Source organism: Ostrea edulis, chromosome 7 (assembly GCF_947568905.1).
Source record: "Ostrea edulis chromosome 7, xbOstEdul1.1, whole genome shotgun sequence".
In the NCBI taxonomy this organism is placed as follows: Eukaryota; Metazoa; Mollusca; class Bivalvia; order Ostreida; family Ostreidae; genus Ostrea; species Ostrea edulis.
The window spans coordinates 64,805,217-64,823,960 of record NC_079170.1 but is presented as its reverse complement, the minus strand read 5'-3'; the positions used below and the strand labels follow the sequence as shown (position 1 = coordinate 64,823,960).

General features: G+C 34.5%; 1 protein-coding gene across 2 annotated transcripts; it reads right to left on the bottom strand.

Annotated features, from left to right (window-relative positions):
* Positions 1-5,242: 5,242 nt before the first annotated feature.
* LOC125655013 (protein lifeguard 4-like) lies at positions 5,243-18,163 on the bottom strand. 2 transcript variants are annotated; one of them, XM_048885126.2, is made up of 8 exons: positions 17,886-18,163; positions 13,551-13,666; positions 13,012-13,120; positions 11,914-12,019; positions 10,651-10,684; positions 9,923-10,040; positions 8,541-8,586; positions 5,243-5,860 (listed from the first exon to the last, which is right to left on the bottom strand). In XM_048885126.2, the coding sequence occupies exons 2-8, from the start codon at positions 13,654-13,656 to the stop codon at positions 5,660-5,662; spliced, it is 720 nt and encodes a 239-aa protein (XP_048741083.1). In that variant the 5' UTR covers positions 13,657-13,666; positions 17,886-18,163; the 3' UTR covers positions 5,243-5,659. The 2 variants fall into 2 exon arrangements, with proteins under 2 accessions (XP_048741083.1, XP_056001058.1); XM_056145083.1 differs by having other exon boundaries at positions 17,753-17,895.
* Positions 18,164-18,744: the final 581 nt, after the last annotated feature.

Below are 18,744 nucleotides of genomic sequence, written 5' to 3'. Positions count from 1 at the left end.
TAGTCCTCTGCGTCTCCACGACCTCTGGCGGAAGTTTGACAAAAGATGAATTCATATTTTCCGTCAGTGAGCGGATCAAACAAAAGTGACAGGTGTGTGTCATAAGATCTACATATTTTCACATATCGCAAAAACCATACTTTTCTTCTGTAAGGAGCAAATAGGGGCTTTGTAATATTACATGACTGGATCCAGGAATGTAACAATACTGGTTTTGTGTAGTTTAGCAGTGGCGGCGGATTTTTTAGGGAGGGGTGTCAAATTTAAGGTAAGTCGTGGTCTCTTGTTTAGAAAAATGTAAACGATAAAAAAAGCACCCATTTCTTCGATCCAGTCTCGGAGAAATGAATAACAAAATCTTTTGAATTACTTTTATTGGGAGAACTTAGCCCACATTTTCCCCAAGAACGCTGAAAATTTGCATCATTTTATTATTTTCACCTTATTAGAAATGACAGAAAATATTAAAACTGCCTACATCAGAGACATATTTCAAGTCCTATAAAATCTGTAAAATCTAGGAGCTCAAGGCGGCCCTAGACCCCCTGCCTCATACCCCCCCCCCCCTTTAAATGCAATTTCTGGAGCCACCCCTGTTTAGGAATTCAGTATAGGTTCGGTACCTAACTCATATTTATTCGTGTTAAAGCTGAATTTAAACGTGAGTTTGGAGATTTTCGTCTGTACATAGGCCTATATCATAAGTTGTTTAAACGTCCCGCTTGAGAATTTTTCACTCATATGGAGACGTCACATGCATTGCCGGTGAAGGGCTGCAAAATTTAGGCCTATGCTCGGCGCTTGTACAGTCTTTGAGCAGCTAGGGAGAGGTCTTTATCGTGCCACACCTGCTGTGACACGGGACCTCGGTTTTTGTGGTCTCATATGAAGAACCGCCCCATTTAGTCGCCTCTTACGGCAAGCAAGGGGCACTGAGGATCGACTTATTCTAACCCGTATAATTACCACGGGATTTGTTGTATATATAACAACTTCAACAGAAATGCTGTCGGAAATTTCAAGCATTGTGCACAAATAGTTTTTCATGTAGCCTACACAATATAGCTGACGTCATAATTAGATATAACTGAAAGTTTATTTTCATAAATCATAATATTATCAAAACTCGTAGCATTTTGTATTCTACAAACTGATACAAAATATCTTCATTGTAAATTTTTTAAATATTATTCATTTGCAGGAAAAAAAGTTACTTTGTATCAGCTAAATCACTATGGTCATTTGGGCCCCACCTTGGTACCAAAACCCTTATACCCCTGCACGGGATCATGAAATTTACAGTTTTGATAAAGATAAGATATTTTGATCCTTCTGAATATCCATTCAGTTTCAATTTATTTATTTAGTAAAAATATATAGCATTAAAGAAGATGCTATTTCTAAAAATGTTTTACACACCTACACTATACATACGAAGTTTGCCCCCACCGTGGAGTCAGAACCTCTACTCCAAGGATCATGAAATTTACAATTTTGGTAGAGACCTTCCTGCTTTACATAACTAGGCATTTAGCTCTGGAAGCGCGAAATTTACAATTTTGGTTAAGGGCTAACTGCTCCTGTTGAATATCCATTTAGTTTCAATTCAAAACCATACAATAGCTTTATTTCAAAAAGATGCTATTTAAATGCTTTACACATTAACAGAGTAGTCCCACCTTGAAGTCGGAACCCCCACCCCAAGGATCATGAAATTTACAATAGTGGTAGAGGCCTTCCTGCTCTACATGACTATGCACTTCATGATTTTGTTTTTTTAAACAGGTGTGTCGTTGTACAAATTTTTAAGGTGTTAATTTATTGCAGTTTTTGCTCCATCCCTATAAGGCTCCAGGGATGAAATTTACTATTTTCATCCTCTCGTCCCAAAGATGCTTCATATAAAATTTGAAAAGAATTTGAATGGTAGTTATCAAGAACTTCAATAGCCCGAGTGATCTAAAAATGCTTTGCAAACTTTTCTTATGACTTTCATGCTCTGGATGGAACGAATATCCTTAATGTGTTAAGTGATATGTTACGGAAACCTGTACAATATATTTTATGTTGAACAGATCACCGCCCTATCAGGATTCCATAGATGGTTTTGATCATGGCTTTTGTATTCGAAAAACTGGGATACAATTTATCAGTTTTCAAGGAGAGCATTATAACAATTTAACCAAATTCGTGACGTGATCTTTCAAAAATTAGAGAGAACTGCCCGAGCACGTCTGATTGAGAAATGAACGCAGTCATCAAACGGATCCTTATCATCTCATCTAGAACTCATGTACGTGTTCTGTACGGAAAGATATTCCCCATCTCTGTTTATTCCCCCATGTCTATTAATATTTATTTGAATAAAAAAAAGGGATGTGGGGCCCTAACGGCAGTCACCTGAATACATTCAATAAATGGAAGTAGAGACTATTTTTTGGTGATCAAAAATTAGTGTTTCATGGTTATCAGTTTCACTGACAATTCAAAATTTGCACTTATATATGCATTCCACTTTATAAAAAACCCCAAAAGAACATCTTTCTATATAACTTTGATGTTTTGCACTTAGTGATCCCATACTTTGGTGAAAATTGTTAACTTTAACCCCTCCCCCTTTTTTTCAATGCTTAGTACATACATGTACATGTACCCGCGTACTAACCTAACATGGTTTTACATCAAGTACATGCACCGACACGTTGGTATATTTGTTTAGTGTGTGTATTAATATTTTCTTGTGTGCACATCTACTCACCTGCATCTGATATTATCAACATTTATATGATTTTGTAAATTAAACCGCTAGTTCGACAAACGATAACGCTCTTAATTGTAAATCAATTCTCTACACTGGCACCCACCGGCTTCCGTAAACGTCCATAGCAAGAAATGACCTCCGAAATAAAATTTCTCTCACCCGTTTCTTCGGTATATATTGTACTTCTGTGAACATCAGAATTTTGAGAAAGCGTTGCAACGGTTTATTTGTCGCCCAATCTGATTAAAATAAGATCTTTGATCCGCTCCGGTAATACTGTATGTATTATGTTGCGACATAATTATAAATATTACCGGAGCGGATCAAAGATCTGATTTTAATGATATTGTTTGTCTTTGTACAACTGTCTGTAGTGGAAATGGTGGCAAAATATTTAGTACTAAATAGTGTGTGATAGTGTTTTCAGATATCTGTTGTTTTAAAATAAACAGTGTCTGCACAAATCTTATTGACAGAATTCTCATTGTTTTGACATTTAAATTTTCAATAAAAGCATCAATATTCAATAGATGTTTGTTTGTACTAAAACATAATGGTTTCCAAAGCATTTATATCATTGGGTTTAAATTTCAAATGATAATAGATATTTCGCAATTACAAAATTACTAATTCGCAATTACTAATTATTCAATATTTCAATTATTAGCTTATGCAAAGTATTGTATTTCTGTATATTTTCTTTATGAAGTGGGGAAAAAGAAAATGCAATGGACTTCCAGAATTCTGATCACCATTAGGTACACTACAAAAGAACTACATGTACCTGGTCCACAGGCAATTATAAATATCGCCTAGGTTCCAATTTATTACTAAAGTTAATTAAAATTAATTTAATTAATTTTGCAAAATTTCAATCCCAAAGTGTTTTTGTCACTCAATAGAACCTGTAGGTTTTGAGTAATATTTCATCTCAAGAATAATCTAAACACACACTAAGGCACGTCCGACCGACTGAGTCTACTAAATGATAAGTCCGGTCGGGTAAAATGTCGATTTACTAGTCCGACTGGTCGTGTTGAAAAAATAAACAAGAAACTTTACTTTAAACCATAAGATATTTTATTCTTAACTAAAAAAGAATAACTGTAGACTTTGCGAGCAAATTTGAACTGCATGATGACACAATCTCTATTTTTAGTTCTATAATAAATAAATCGCGGTTGGAAGTGATGTTTTACGACATTTACTCGATGTTAATGTTTGCAAAGTTATGTTTTAGGTGAATTTATTTTCATTTTGTTTAAAAAACCCAGTTTATTTGAATCAAATATAAGAAAGTATTTATCAAATTAATAAATTGCATCGTAAACAACCATTTTTCGGTGTTGACATGTGCGGGAATGTCTATATTCAAATACAACTTCTCGTTCTCAAGGAAAGATGTCCCAAGAAAGTTAAAGTTGAAGGTTGGGAAGAAACAAAGCAGGGCTTATGAAATAGAGATTAAAAAAACGGTTGAGGTCATTTTATTTTATATGGACTAGAGAATTTCCATGCCGGGTAGAATTTAAAGAAACAGAAAATGTGTTTGAAATTGAAAGCATTAAATTGAATGACGAGACTAAAGCTCTTTTTTGAGACAAATACGTTTTAGTTCATGCAACCTTTAAAAGTTTGTCATTTGAATTAAGTACATTTAAGTATGGAAAAACTATCAGTTTCTGGAAAGTTGGTTGGGGCTGGTGGATGCAAGGTCAGGTCTAGCAAAAATCATTTGAAGTAGCCCGACTGGTCTAGTGCTAAAAAAAGTAAATGTCAAACCCTGTTTAAATCAATAGATATCTACAATTTTCGACGGCATCTTGCATCCCAATTCATATCATCCAATTCTCATTATGTATAGACAAGCATTTCAAATTTTATAACATTTTCTGATCCAAGGTATAAGACATTTGAAACCATGATCAGGCATAGAAAATTCTCTGTATACCTCACAGAGGAGGCAGCATCCACACATCTGTGTAATATGATTACGATATCCTTGTACAGCAACACGATTTATTGCATTCAAAGTATAACATGTTCAATCTTCCTTTCACAGTTTGGTAGATACCTCCGTGATGCTACACACACAGTTTTTAACATGCCAACGAGTAGCTGCAGAACTGTAGCTCTCTCAAAAAATATTAGGGCAGATCAGATCTCTGATCTGACCTAATATATTTTCAGAGAGCTAGTTATGCAGCTAATCCAGAGTAGAGAAGGTTGATAGAGAACTGCACTAGTTAGGTGTTTTCGCCTCATCCATAATTTCGACCCCAAGCAAGGAAAGACCAAAGGATACTACACACAAAGTTTGATTATCATTGGCCGAGCAGACTCTCCAGAGTTGACCTTTGTCAACAGATTACGTCAAAGATGAAAGATGAATGACCAACGGGCACAAATGACCAATGGGCAAGGACCACACTGGTCACAGTCGATTAACTCAAAGGATCGATAAAAAAACATAACAAACAGTTAAGTAACATTTTGGATATCTTGAATAATTTACATTCATAACAAACAATAAAAGACATATACCGGATATTCAATATACAGAGCACTTTAATACATGTATCAATAAACATACACTGTATATATAGCAATTCTCTCCCTCACTGGAGAAGGAATGATTTCACCTACATGTAGAAACGTATTGAATTTAATTCAGTCTCAAGAAAACAGAAAGTTATTTCACGATAAAAACGGCAAGTTCTTCAGGAACATGTGTAACAAATAATATGAAAACCAGCACTGACAAAAGACATGAATGATTACACCTTTACACAATTTTGAAATTTTCCCCACCACATTTCAAGTTTAAAATTCCTCTTCCCTAATTCTCTTAGTTATCCTTAATTTTCTTCTTTTTCATTGCTTTACCCAGAATTCTCTCTACTTCCTCTCTCCCATGAGTCTCAGAATATGGAGGAACAGATTGATGACATCCAGGTAGAGATTAACAGAAGCCACGATGTACTCCTCGGGGGACAGTTTGTGCATCAACATGCTCGTGTCAAAGATGATGAACAGTGAAAAAAGCAGAGCTCCTCCGGCGGCAATCAGTCGATCCATCAAAACCGTGGGAAAGAAAATCTGCAAAACAAGTCATAATATTTCAATACGCAAGTTCCGAGTTACCCAAGTTATTTCCCTTTGTTGAACTCTTTCACATTTTATGATGTATGGTGGATACACAATATATACATTATATCGTAGACTGGCATTGTACATAACGATTACGTACGATTAATGTAATAAAAGCGTAACTTTTGTTTATATCAATCACTGGTATGCATATTCTGGCCATATCAAGCATAATTTGTTTGAATAAGATCATCAAATTGGCTATTGAATCATTATTCGTTTCCTCTTCTACATGAGTGACGCTTTTATCAAAGAAAGATGGCAAAGAACAATATTTGTTTGAGCATTGTTATCCAATACTCATAAACTCACTAAAATTGCCTTTTCCCTGAGATAGGATGGTCTCAGAATCTCTGGATATCATCTTTTAAGGTATTCCATGTATAATGAAAGGATAATGAACAATTTTGAAGGATTTAGATCATCATAAATGTTTATTGTTAAATAATGATGAAAGTGAAGCAGATGAAATTCACATAACTGGTAAATGATTAGAAGCTGACCTTTTTGCACTTAAGACTTTATGGAAGAGTTGTCTGCCCTTTGTAAAAATAAGAAAAATCTAATTTTCTAAAAGTGTGTGTGGTCAATGGTTAATTTTATTTCATATTTTCACTAAGAGAAAGTGTTTGTAACTTTCTACCTAGAGATTTGTATGAAAATATAATTTCTTAATATTGTAATAAAACATGCTTTTCCCATATACTTCAATGTTAAATTATAGGTGAAATAAATCAAGCAGTAAACAAAATTTTGAAAATTCCTATGGTGGATTATTTTTATTATTCAAAATGATACCATGCATGATTACAAAAATTTCACCATCCATTTATTAGATATGAAATATGGTCATTATACATTGAATACCTTAAGAAATAATACAACGATAGTAATTAGCAAATGTACCCACTGTCATCATATTTTACGTCATAATTTACGGAAGAGTTGGACAAAGGGAAATAACTCTTGGGGAACTCGGAACTTCCGTATTGTTTACACCGTTATATATTAATATACTGTAAAATCCTTAACTTTCGTGCATTAGTGTGTTATGTTTATTTATGAGTTAACAGAACCTTCAGAACAAAATAGTGATAATATTGCAATTGTTTTACACCAGTCAGTGTACATTAACATATTGTAAAATCATCAATTAAGGGTGTGTCTGTTTACTTTTCATTGTTTTTAAGGGAAAGACACGCCCATCAATTCAAATCCTCCACAAAAAAAGGAGAGAAATTGAACTGCCATGAATAATAATTCCTCAACCATGAAATCCAATCAAGAAGATGTTGACTTTCTTACAAACCACAAACCTTTGACTTCATGAAAATAACCGAATCTACAGTAATATACATGCATATCAATGCTGCAAAAATCGTTCACTCTTTAACACAAAGACAGTCCTCATATTAGTTTGGATTGTTAAACATAAATTCCATGCTGTAGTCTGAAAATTAATTTCTCCTTTTTTGTTAGCAGCCGTCAACACTCTCTCTCATGTCTGTTATTTCTTTAAAATTGTTTGTTGTTTTATGTCAAATTCAAGAATCTTAGATATTTGGACATCATCAGCTGTAGGTGAAATGTCACAAAACTGTGCAATTCATGGCGCTCAAACCCCACAGCTGCAGTAGAGTTTCTTTATCAGGTCAATGCCTGTTGTGACATGGGACCTCAGATTTTTGAGGTCTCATCTAACAGATCTGTGATTTTCACTTCTAATGCTAGTTTTCACAGGACCAGAGCTGCCAACATTATGAAATGGAAAATAGTAAGGCGGGGGTCATGGAGCCGCCTGGGCCCCATGCCGCTAGATATCTTTTATGAATAAAGATGTAACCTGATTAATTTTAGGCATATTTTAAATCCAAATTTAATGAATTTAGACATACTAATTGTTATGCATTTTACAACTGCAGAAGGTCAAATACATCTTTTATTGATTATACTTTCTAAAACTTGTGTATACAAACTTGTTACATTTGTATATTATATAATTTTACAATTACTGTGTCAGCTATTCTGGCAAGTTTTTCAATGTCATTTTCCGCTGTGAAAAATGTTGAAGTTTATCAACCAGATTGTTCACTTATCATACAAACTCCCCCTTTCTGACTTTGAAACGAATAGGTGTTTACAGTGTACTTGTATGTTGTTCTTTGAATTACTGGCTCTATTAGGTTTTCTTCTTTGGGGGAGTGTTGTTGTTATTTCCATCAACACATGCCTTACGCTTAGTATCAGCTGCCATATTGTTTATTTTAAAGCATTAAAATGATCGAGATGTTGTGTGTATATATATATATATATAGACTACGCAAACAAACGTAATAACGAGTATGGCTTGTTTCTTATAAAAGTAAAAACCAATGACGGTCAGCTCTAAAACTTTCGAAATGTCAAATAAGTGAAAATCGGAAGATATATAGTGAAATCGTAAGGCATATATTTGGCCCTAAAATCGTAAGCCTTACGCCAATATCGTGAGGGTTGGCAGCTCTGCAGGACTATCATGTAAAGTTTAAAATGCTCACCTTAACACAAACTGAATGAGCAAAGAACAGTTCAATTTTTTTGCAAGACAAATGAATTCAAAATCATAATCTGTGTCTATGTAAGAGCTTACCTGTAGAATACCAGCCACCAGAAGAACACATAGACAGGCAAACAATCTGAAAAATACATCACACATATATTATAGGGTAACTGAACTTATATTGGTGAATATTAGCACGAGTTGGCTGTGAAAATGCACGAGCTTGCGAGTTCATTTTGACAGCCAACGAGTGCCAATATTCACCTATATAACTTCAATAACCCTTTTATTATATAGCTAAAGTATTTAGTTGTTAAATTATATCCCTTTTCACTCAAACTACTCCAAAATAGACGAGAATTCATCAATATTGGCAGTGTGCAATAACAGCATGCACTTCTTAACTGTTCAATATTTAACCCGTCATTAATGCATGAAGCAAACTGATTTTGTAAATGGGGACATCATAATTTATGTACAGTAAAACATTTTGCTTAAGTAAATATCAAATATCGGCTCTGGTCAGATTCGGAGGACCGTCGTCTGCCATTTTGGCTTGTTTACGTCGTTGCGGTAACGTCAATATTGAACGCTCATACTTGGAATGTTTCGGGCGCATACAATTTACGCAATGCAAAGTTAGCGTTTAATAAATTCTCAGGATATTGAACGCTAACATTCTCTAGATTTTACGCAGATTTTATATTAGACTATTTATTAGCTATATAATAAACTCCGATATCATTATAAAACAATCTAAAACACACATCACATTCATACTCTGATGTCATCATAAATCACTAAATGAAATTACATTTGATTTCATCACAAGCTTTTATAAAAACAAATGTATCTGAAATTCTTTACAATTGAGAGACACGTGACACTGTATACATTTCTTTACTTATACATCATAAAATCCAACTACATTTCATACCTCAAAAATAAACTGATAATTTCATCCATATAAATCAGTTGAGAGAATGCATTTTGCCATTGAATATGACTAATGATAATTCCGTATGATACTTAATGTATCGATATCACCATCAGTTCCACCCTTTTTTGGCTAACATTTAAAAAAATTAATTTCATTTTTTTTTTTAAATTATGAGGGTATAAACTGTGACAATTTATGCCGGCATACATCATAAAAAGTCTGCTTGTGTGGAGCGTTGCAGTTCATACCCTCAAGTATTTTCAAAAATGAAGTTTTATTATCTTAAATTTACATTCTCTCTGAATTTCCAGTCATTAAAATAGATGTACTATATTGATCAAAATTGTCCACAACTGTAATGCATTCACGAGGGAATGGTTATCACTACAATTTGTAGAGATATCACAGCCAATAACAGTGGAAACAGAAATGTTTGATATGTTTATGAATTAATGTTAATGAAAAGATTCTTCTATCTTGAAAAGACAATGTACAAAACAATGAACAAGAGAACAGGAAACTGAATTCTTACCCTGCTCCCCAGGAGCTGAAATCCTTCTTGCTCTGCAGTGTGTACATGGTAAGACTGACTGCGACCACGAGCGTCATTAGGAAGGCCTCCAGCACACTGTGCACTTTGTAGAAGGTCACTTAAAAAATTAAGTAAGAGAGTGATCACCTATCAGTCCACTGCACTTCTACATGCACATGACCATACAACGGGTATTCTCTGTGGATGGAAATTTTTGCAATTTGATCTGTAAATGGTAGCAAATATATTCTGCTTTCCAAATTTCTGCGGTTGCATTATATTCATATATGTACCTATATATGAGCATGCATAAAAATTTTGCGATTGTAATTTTTGCGGATTTTTCCTATCCGCAAAAAATGGACAACCGCAGAAAATACCTGTTACATGTTATATATACATGACACAGTACAATGTATGTGAATTTGTGAAAGATTATCAGTCAACTGCACATCTACATTATGTATACAGTGTATGTTTTGTGAAAAAGATGGTGGACCTAATGCAGTTCTATGAGGTCCCTCCTAAACAATATAATGTTATTTACTTAATTTTTTCTACATGACTGGAAAAACTTTCATGCAAAGTTACATTACTCAAGAATAAACTGTATTTGACTTTTTTCAAACACTTTTTGATGTACTGTAATCTCTGTTAACCTAAAATCACAAAAACGGATGTACTTTCATACCAGACAGTGTAAGTTATTGTATTTAATAGAAACCTACCCACTGTTCCAACACAATAAGCTTCAAACATTGTCTGTAAAGTAGAAAAACATCTTTATCAAAAAATAGGAAAATATTATTTGATCACCAGCTGAAAATGGTACATCATTGCAAAAACAGTAAATTTCTACATACTGTATATTATATGTATATTCACATTTCTTCTCTTAACTGACAAAGTGGACATAGGGATGTAATCAGCCCCTTTGTGCAAATACAGGTTGTAATTTTGTTATTGTTAACAATAATACAGTAACTGTGTTCAGTTTCTTGCTTATCACAAAATAAAACATTCTTGTAAGTTCCATCCTCATGATGTGCAAGAAAAACAATAAATAAAACAGGATTTTTTTTGGTGATCCCATTACTTTTTAAGGCAAAGTTGCACAATATTCATGCCAAATGTAAACAATTATATTTCCCAGTAATTATCAGCCAATTCATAAACAGCTGTCGGCTCTGAAAAAGTTTGTAGCAAGGCGAGGTGCTGAATAACGCTCGGTGATGTCTGCCCATTACTAAAGATACAACTGTATCTAAGGACATACATTGATACATGTATTATCACAATTTTTTTTAACTGCAACAGATAAGAGATACGATTTCATGTTTTTAATTTTTGGGTACAATTCATTGGAAGTGCAGTGTGTGGTGATGTTCATTTTTGTGCTAACTCAAAGAACTTAAAATCACCGGTCGTGTCATTTGAAATAAGAAAGCAACGTTTTGCATACCCATAAAGTCCAAAATAAGCCCTTTAAAAAAAATACCCTAGGCCACTGGTTATTATAAGATCTGTTATAATAACCAGTGAGGGTATTTTTTTTAAAGGACTTTTTTTGGACTTTATGGGTATGTAAGATGTTGTTGACATGCATCAGAAATATTTTCAAGAATAAAATAATTAAAATCAACTCATGTAGCTTATTTGGAAGGGGGGGGGGGGGTGGCGGCTGAACCCAAGCACCTGTGGATGATCTTAGAATCTCATCAAAACCAGAACAGACGATGTGACGTCAAAATTATTGATTTTTGTGGTCTTGAATACAAAAGAGTTACACATCATGGCAGCCTCTATAGATCGCGGGAATTTCAATTTTTGACGTTTTCAAATTAGTACATGTACAATATCTAAGCCATATATCAACAGAATTGTATGACAAATCTTTATCATATGATTAATCCTATCATTTATCATGTAAAAATCTTTTGGTGATATACGGCATTGTAACAGTACATACCCTGGTAAATAGTTCTACTTACAAAGAGTCCCAGTAGTATATAGTTTGTGGGGGTCTGGTTTTTGTACACCATCAGAGCAATGACCAATCCAATACTGCCCACCATGGCTACCAGAAGCATCCAGTGACTGAAAACAGAGAGCACCATGCAGGTTCACTGAATATAATGACTCATAGTTCTGTTAAGTTATCACTCTATCTTCAAGTGAAACCTGAATTTATCAATGACATGAGTTTGTCTGTTTGAATGCATATAATTATCCATCTTATTATCATGCTATGCCATCCTTAGTGATTTTTTTTTTCTATCTCTGACATCATTCTCCCTATAGTAGTATCAATCTGTGTCGTTTGAAAAAGGAGAAAATGCAACAGGCCAGACCTGGATTTGAACCCGGGTCCCCTGAATCTCTAGTCAGGTGCTCTACCAACAAAGCTATCTGGTCAACGGCGATCAAAATCAGCTGACTGCTACATTCCTCCCTCCTTAAATGTCTTTACACTTGAAGACATCAACCCATGATCTTTATCCCCTTGCAGGTATTTTTACCTGTCAGTTCCAGAGGTTGGTCTTTGGCACCAAATGTAACAGGAAGGGAGAAAATGCAACAGACCAGACTGGGATTCGAACCCGGGCCCCCTGAATCTCTTGTCAGGTGCTCTACCAACTGAGCTATCTGGCCACCGACAACCAAACCTGTCTGACCTCTACACTGTGTACACTATTAGCATAAATTTTTACATCACAGCAGTGTGTATTTGAATGCAACTCTTAATATCAGCAGCACAGGTTCCTCCTTTCCTTTACGGTATATAAACAGCAGCTATGCTCCTTGATTATCAATTTACGTTGTTTTCGAGGTCGTGCCAGACAACAAAACCAAGTGATCAACAATTAGTAGAATGTTTGCTCATAAAGGAAGAAAATATGGTACGACTACCTCCCCATGGCATAAAAAATTCAATGTTTTTTCCAATCTGATTAAAATCAGCTCCTTCATCCGCTCCTTTATTTCTTTTGTTTTGTTGCTACTCGAGGAGCTGATTTTAATCAGATTGTCTTTTTTTCATATATACAACTCTAAAATGAAGCCTTGACATTTCATTACAATGCACATACTTTTGCTGTACGTAGTTTGTGACCGTCTCGCTGGACATGAACAAGAAGCCTGTTATCGTAGTCAACAGAAGCTGGGCCGACAGGATCCCATACACCTTCCTCAGAAAGCCTGAAGTGTACAAAAGTTTGGACTCAACACGTGAAATGTTCATACTACATGTGAATTAATATAGGACTGGCATAATCCACTGGTGCATTATGATATTTCATCTGATGATTTATTCATGTAGACCAACACATACTTAATATGCTTTAATTACCATACATGTATTTCCAAAAATTACTGAAAATGTGGTTATTTAAGCTATAATAATCTTTCAGTCGTTTACCAGGTCTACAAAATTTGCAACTTTACAGTTGGCACAATGCTAGTCAATACTGTGATATTGCATAAAGTCAAGCTGAATTTCAAGTTCATGTTTTCAAGGGCGTCTGTACTAAAAGCTCTAGCTATACTCTTGAACCGAATCGAAAAAAATCTGAACCGTGACTGCCCTAACATTTACTCATCCTAATATAAACAAGAGAGCTGCACTTACCCATTCTGATGTAAACATGAGCAGTGGCCACATTGGACCCATACATGAAGTCATCAACTATTGACTGCTTCCCAAAATCATCTTTACCAGAAGACATGGTCGCCATTTTATTCTTTCTAAAAGTAAAAAATATTACAAATCATGAATGTATTATCAACTACGATGTATATAAATTTATACACCCAATATCTGAGTGGCTTAACAGTTCTTTCCCTTTGCAGAATTCTTAAATGTGATGAGTTGAAAAAGATATATTGTGTAGCTATGCAGTTGGTACAATTTTTTTTCTCAGCAGGCATAATCTCTGCTATGTATTATCCTTAACTGCATGGAAACACAAATACATGAGTAGTCAGGGATTCAATAATGAACAACTGGACACTATCTTTATTTGGTTTTGTTTTGTTAAAATGTATTGATTGTGTCAAAGTGGAAATATATATCAATTGTAATTAAATGTGTAAAACTGCCTGATACAAATGGCAATCATACTTTCCTAACCTTTATAGTCTTATAATACACAATAATACACATTTGTTAGTTTTTGCTACACTCTGTATCCCACCAAATATTCAAGAAAATGCCAAAATGTTCCTCCATCATAGACAAGCTGATATATCTCAGAATTACCAGGTCAAAGAAGTATGACTTCAAACTCTGTTCTATAATGTTAATGACATTTAAATACATAACTCATCAACAGGCAAACTGTAAAACCATATATGTATCTAGGAATTCAATTTGGATGCCATTTTCTGGCATTATTTTCCTTTCTTTCACCTTTCACTTCTTATTTTGTTATGTAACCTTTTAAAGACAATAATTTTAATTTTATATATATAAATAAAAGAGAACAGAAAACTAAGAAATAAGTCAATGCTTACTCATTACTATCTTTCTCATCTATCATTCTGATGTAAATATTAAAGTGTAAAATTCTCCTGATGACCAATGATATAATTTAGAAGAACAGATAAAGTCTATTTATAAACAAGGTTAAGGTGTACAGCAGTACATTGATCTACAGAGATAACATTAAGTTCTCGAACTGTCCATAAAAACAATCATAGCAAATAGATACACTGTACAATCTTGTCACAGCTGACACCTCAGTATGTTTAATTGTTTGTGTTTCTAAATTAGCGATTATTGACTCCCTAAAATGATCTACAGGGCATCATTCATACATTTGTGTACTTGCATACAATATTGTAAAACTGTAAAATTTAAGGAAGGACATCAATACTTCCCCAATAACATCAAACTCTATGACAACAGCTGTTAACAGGATTCAATAATGTTATGTGTATTTATGTAATTAACTGTTTTTCCTATCTTCCTAATTACATATTAAATACATGTACATGTATTACAATCAGGAAGCCATAGTATTCATTATAATTTAATATCGAAACTTTCAACTTTCACTGGATATCAAAATGCTGTGAGAAAGTAATTAAAAGTTAAGATTGGGTGGACTACCGTACACCGTTTTCGATGACCACCTATCACTGGTATGCAGGTGCTATATTGTCAAAGCCTGAATTCAAATCGTGGTCATGCAATATGATAAAAATGTGACTTCTAAATTTGTGTTAATAGATCTAAGTTTGTTTCTGCTGTTTGTATTGTTACAATATTATAGTCTCTACTCTCTAAGTACAGCATTTCATCTACATTATGTACTATACTACCCAGGGAGACCTAATTTAGATTTGCTAATAAAAATTCTGATGCAATATTGTACGTGCACTTCCTTATACAATATCAAGGACACTTCTGATTCTAAGCAAATAATAAAGACTACCAATTGTCAGGAAATCAAACCTAGGCAAGAAGCCCAAAAACACAGGCACATACACACATATTTTCTTTCAAACAGAAACAGAGTTTGACAATCAAATGAAAAGATGAACCTATTAATATATGTACCATCAATTGTACTGTTGTCAAAGTTCAGTGTTAATGTTGATTGAACAAAAACATCACACATATTTGACCTTGTTGATCATGATTGAAATTGATGCTCACTGGGCAGTCTGGCAGATGTATATTTCAACATTTCTAATTTAAATCATATTCATCCTGCATGCAATTTAAAATGTTAAACAAATACGCAACACTAACACTACATTCAGACATGTATGCAGTACATCTGCCTATGTTAAAACTGCTGATTTCACTGAGTTATAATGATCCGACTTTTTGGATCACCACACTGTGGTTTTCTGAATCTTTGTCACTATCTTTTGAAATTGATGATATATTGTCAAAATGCATCATCACACATTTTTGTGGAGATCGATTGACCACATCACAAAGAAGACCATGTAATAGAAATAGGGGTGAAACGATACAGTACCTTCTCGATTCGATACTTTTGTCTCGATTCGATGATTTTCGATTCGATACAATAGCATGTACCAAATTCTTTATAATGCTAAGATTTTTTATGTTTCTTTGTAGTTATTGCTCTCTGCAAATAAATTCTACATAATGTAAAAACGTTAACATAGAGCAACAATCTTATCACTTGTCCTACAGCCGAAATATCGCCATACCCAGGATTTATACATTGGGGGTGCATTTTTCAACTCGACTGCGTCCGTTTTGATACAGCAAAGTTTACTCATATGTTGATTCGGCAATTTTCAATTCCATTGGCTAATCAGAAACCGTGTTATCAAGAGCAATGTGTGCAATGATTTTAGAACCGTATCGAACCGAAACAGACCCCGAATAAATCAAACATCGAATCGAGACCACTACAATCGAGATTCGGCTGCATCGTTTCACCCCTATATAGAAACAATAACTTCAATATGCTTTAATCTTCTCAATGTAAAAATTCATTTAAAAACATAGAAAGGCAGAGTTGCAATGAAAGTATATTTAGCAGTTGTTGATTAAAATTCATTATTTGTCTCAGGGCCACTCCCCCCCCCCCCCCCCCCTCCCTATTATTCGTTACAAATCATAATTATTTGGTGGGGTTTTTTTTATCATGTGTTTATACACACTTCCGTTTACGCAATAAAAACATATACCATTCAAGAAGCTTATCAGACAATGACAATCAAACAGAATGGCAGCTGATTGAGACACATCTGGTGTAGCAAACCACAACCAAAGGACTTCTGATGAAAAAGAATATTTTCAGACTTGTGAATTCAAAGTGGATGTTTGAGGTTTTCACGAAAATGGATGGCAAACAGACAGTGGCTGTTATACATTTTTATTATATACATGTAACCATCAATGTTTCAGTTTTTGATACTGTGGATTTCACAGTGTGTGATCCAATTTTTTGGATCACAACTGTGGTGCTTAGCGTCTCGTGTGATCTGAGGATCCACATCTGTCAACTCGATGTGATCCGACTCTTCGGGTCAAGTTACTGTAGTAATCTATTGGGTGTTTATGTATGTGCAACTGATGTACACATTTCCTGTGGATGAGCATTCTATGATTACTTCTGTGATGAATCTGAAGCTTATGATATGAGTGATAAGGCTGATATGAGTGAAGAATCGGTCAGAGAGTGACAGTGATACTGAAGATGTTATACTTGAAAGAAATAAAAGATGAGACTGAGAAAAGTTAAAAGTATCAGTAATAGTGAATAAATGATAAAATTCTTAAATTTGTGTGGGTTTCTGAAAATGAATAGGTTCCTGAATATTGCGATATATCTGACAGTAGTCCACATGGCTTCTAAAATTATTGAGCTTATTTGCAACTCCGGGCAGCCTCCGGTATTCAATAAATCATAAAAAAACTATCATTACTACAGTATCTCCATCTGAAGGGTTGCATCACATCTTGTTTGCTGTCAAGGACCATCAGATCATACTTGACGTTTCGCACCTTGTGTGTAATCTTATGATCGGGACCTGTCAAGTCAATATGGTCCGTCTCTTCAGATCAAGTTATTGTAGTAATAATTCAAAATATGAGTACATCCAAGTTAGACAATGCCGTAGTAGCGGCCCTTCACTTTATTGGAAGATCTATTTAGTTTATATGCAGTGTACTTTCATTTAGGTTATAACAGACTGTCAATCACCTATAAATGAACTGCGACTTCTTAATTATTGCTTTGTAAATGTAACAAAAACGGGGGAAGTTTCATATGGACGCGTGCACGCATCGGGGAACACCTAGAAAACAAATATCTTCCTCACTTCAACACAACAGTTTACCTCTGCAGGCGAAATGAATGTGATCATGGAACCATATTTTGAACGTATCAAAGTCAGACTTGTTATCTTATTAAAAAGAGTTTATATACATCTGTTATCAATAATACTTTAAACCCCAAACGTGCAAACTTACCCAGTATAATAACAATTCTCACACGTAAATTACGCTGTTTCTATTTGTAGAATGCCGAACAACACCAGGCGGAAGTGAATGCATAAAAAAATAGTACTCAACTTCTTTACCATTTTAAAGAATAAAATACTTTAGGAAAATAACTTGATATGCCAGATGTATTGCTAGTTTTTAATTCTTTTTCTTCTTATTATTATTATAATCAAGTAAAGATAAACAATAACTATTACTTTTAGATATAACATGCATATTTTTTATGTATCCCGAACCCGATGTACAAGATTTTTTTTATAAAAAGGGTTTTATTGGCGATAGAGCTAACAATCTCCGCTAGCCAGACAAGGGTGACACTTAAAGGTGTTTTTCTTTTCATGTGAAAAGCAAAAAACCCGTGGAACGTCACTCTTGGCAAGCCAAGTTGAGAGCTAACATGTAATAAACATTTTTATTATTCCTAAACTTACTTTTCAGAACACACTTAGAACTGCTTTAGAGAGCAGCAGCAGAAGAAGAAAATCACCAACGTTTTGTTAGTGTTTTAGAATTACAGGGGCATTGACATATTCTGTGACCTAATAGAAACAATCAAATTTTGAAGAACCAGTGAAATCAATACGTACCGTGAGCTGACAAATGCTTTAGTTGTTCGATACCTGTGTATCTCATGCAACAGTGGTCAATCTCATAACTATTATAAGCAATACAAAATAGAGAGTTGGGCAAACACGGGCATCTGGACACACCAGAGGTGGGACCAGGTGCCTAGGAGGAGTAAGCATCCCTTGTCGACCGGTCACACCCGCCGTGAGCCCTATATCCCGATCAGGCAAACGGAGTTATTCGTAGTCAAAATCAGTGT

Bases quoted from the DNA above. Each gene is read 5' to 3' on its own strand.
- LOC125655013 (XM_048885126.2), bottom strand. From the start codon at position 13,656: ATGGCGACCATGTCTTCTGGTAAAGATGATTTTGGGAAGCAGTCAATA. The intron at 10,041-10,650 runs GTAGGTTTCTAT...TAATTTTTTAAG, and splicing joins TTATTGTGTTGGAACAGTGG to TGACCTTCTACAAAGTGCAC. The intron at 8,587-9,922 runs GTAAGAATTCAG...TGTATTTTTCAG, and splicing joins TTCAGCTCCTGGGGAGCAGG to ATTGTTTGCCTGTCTATGTG.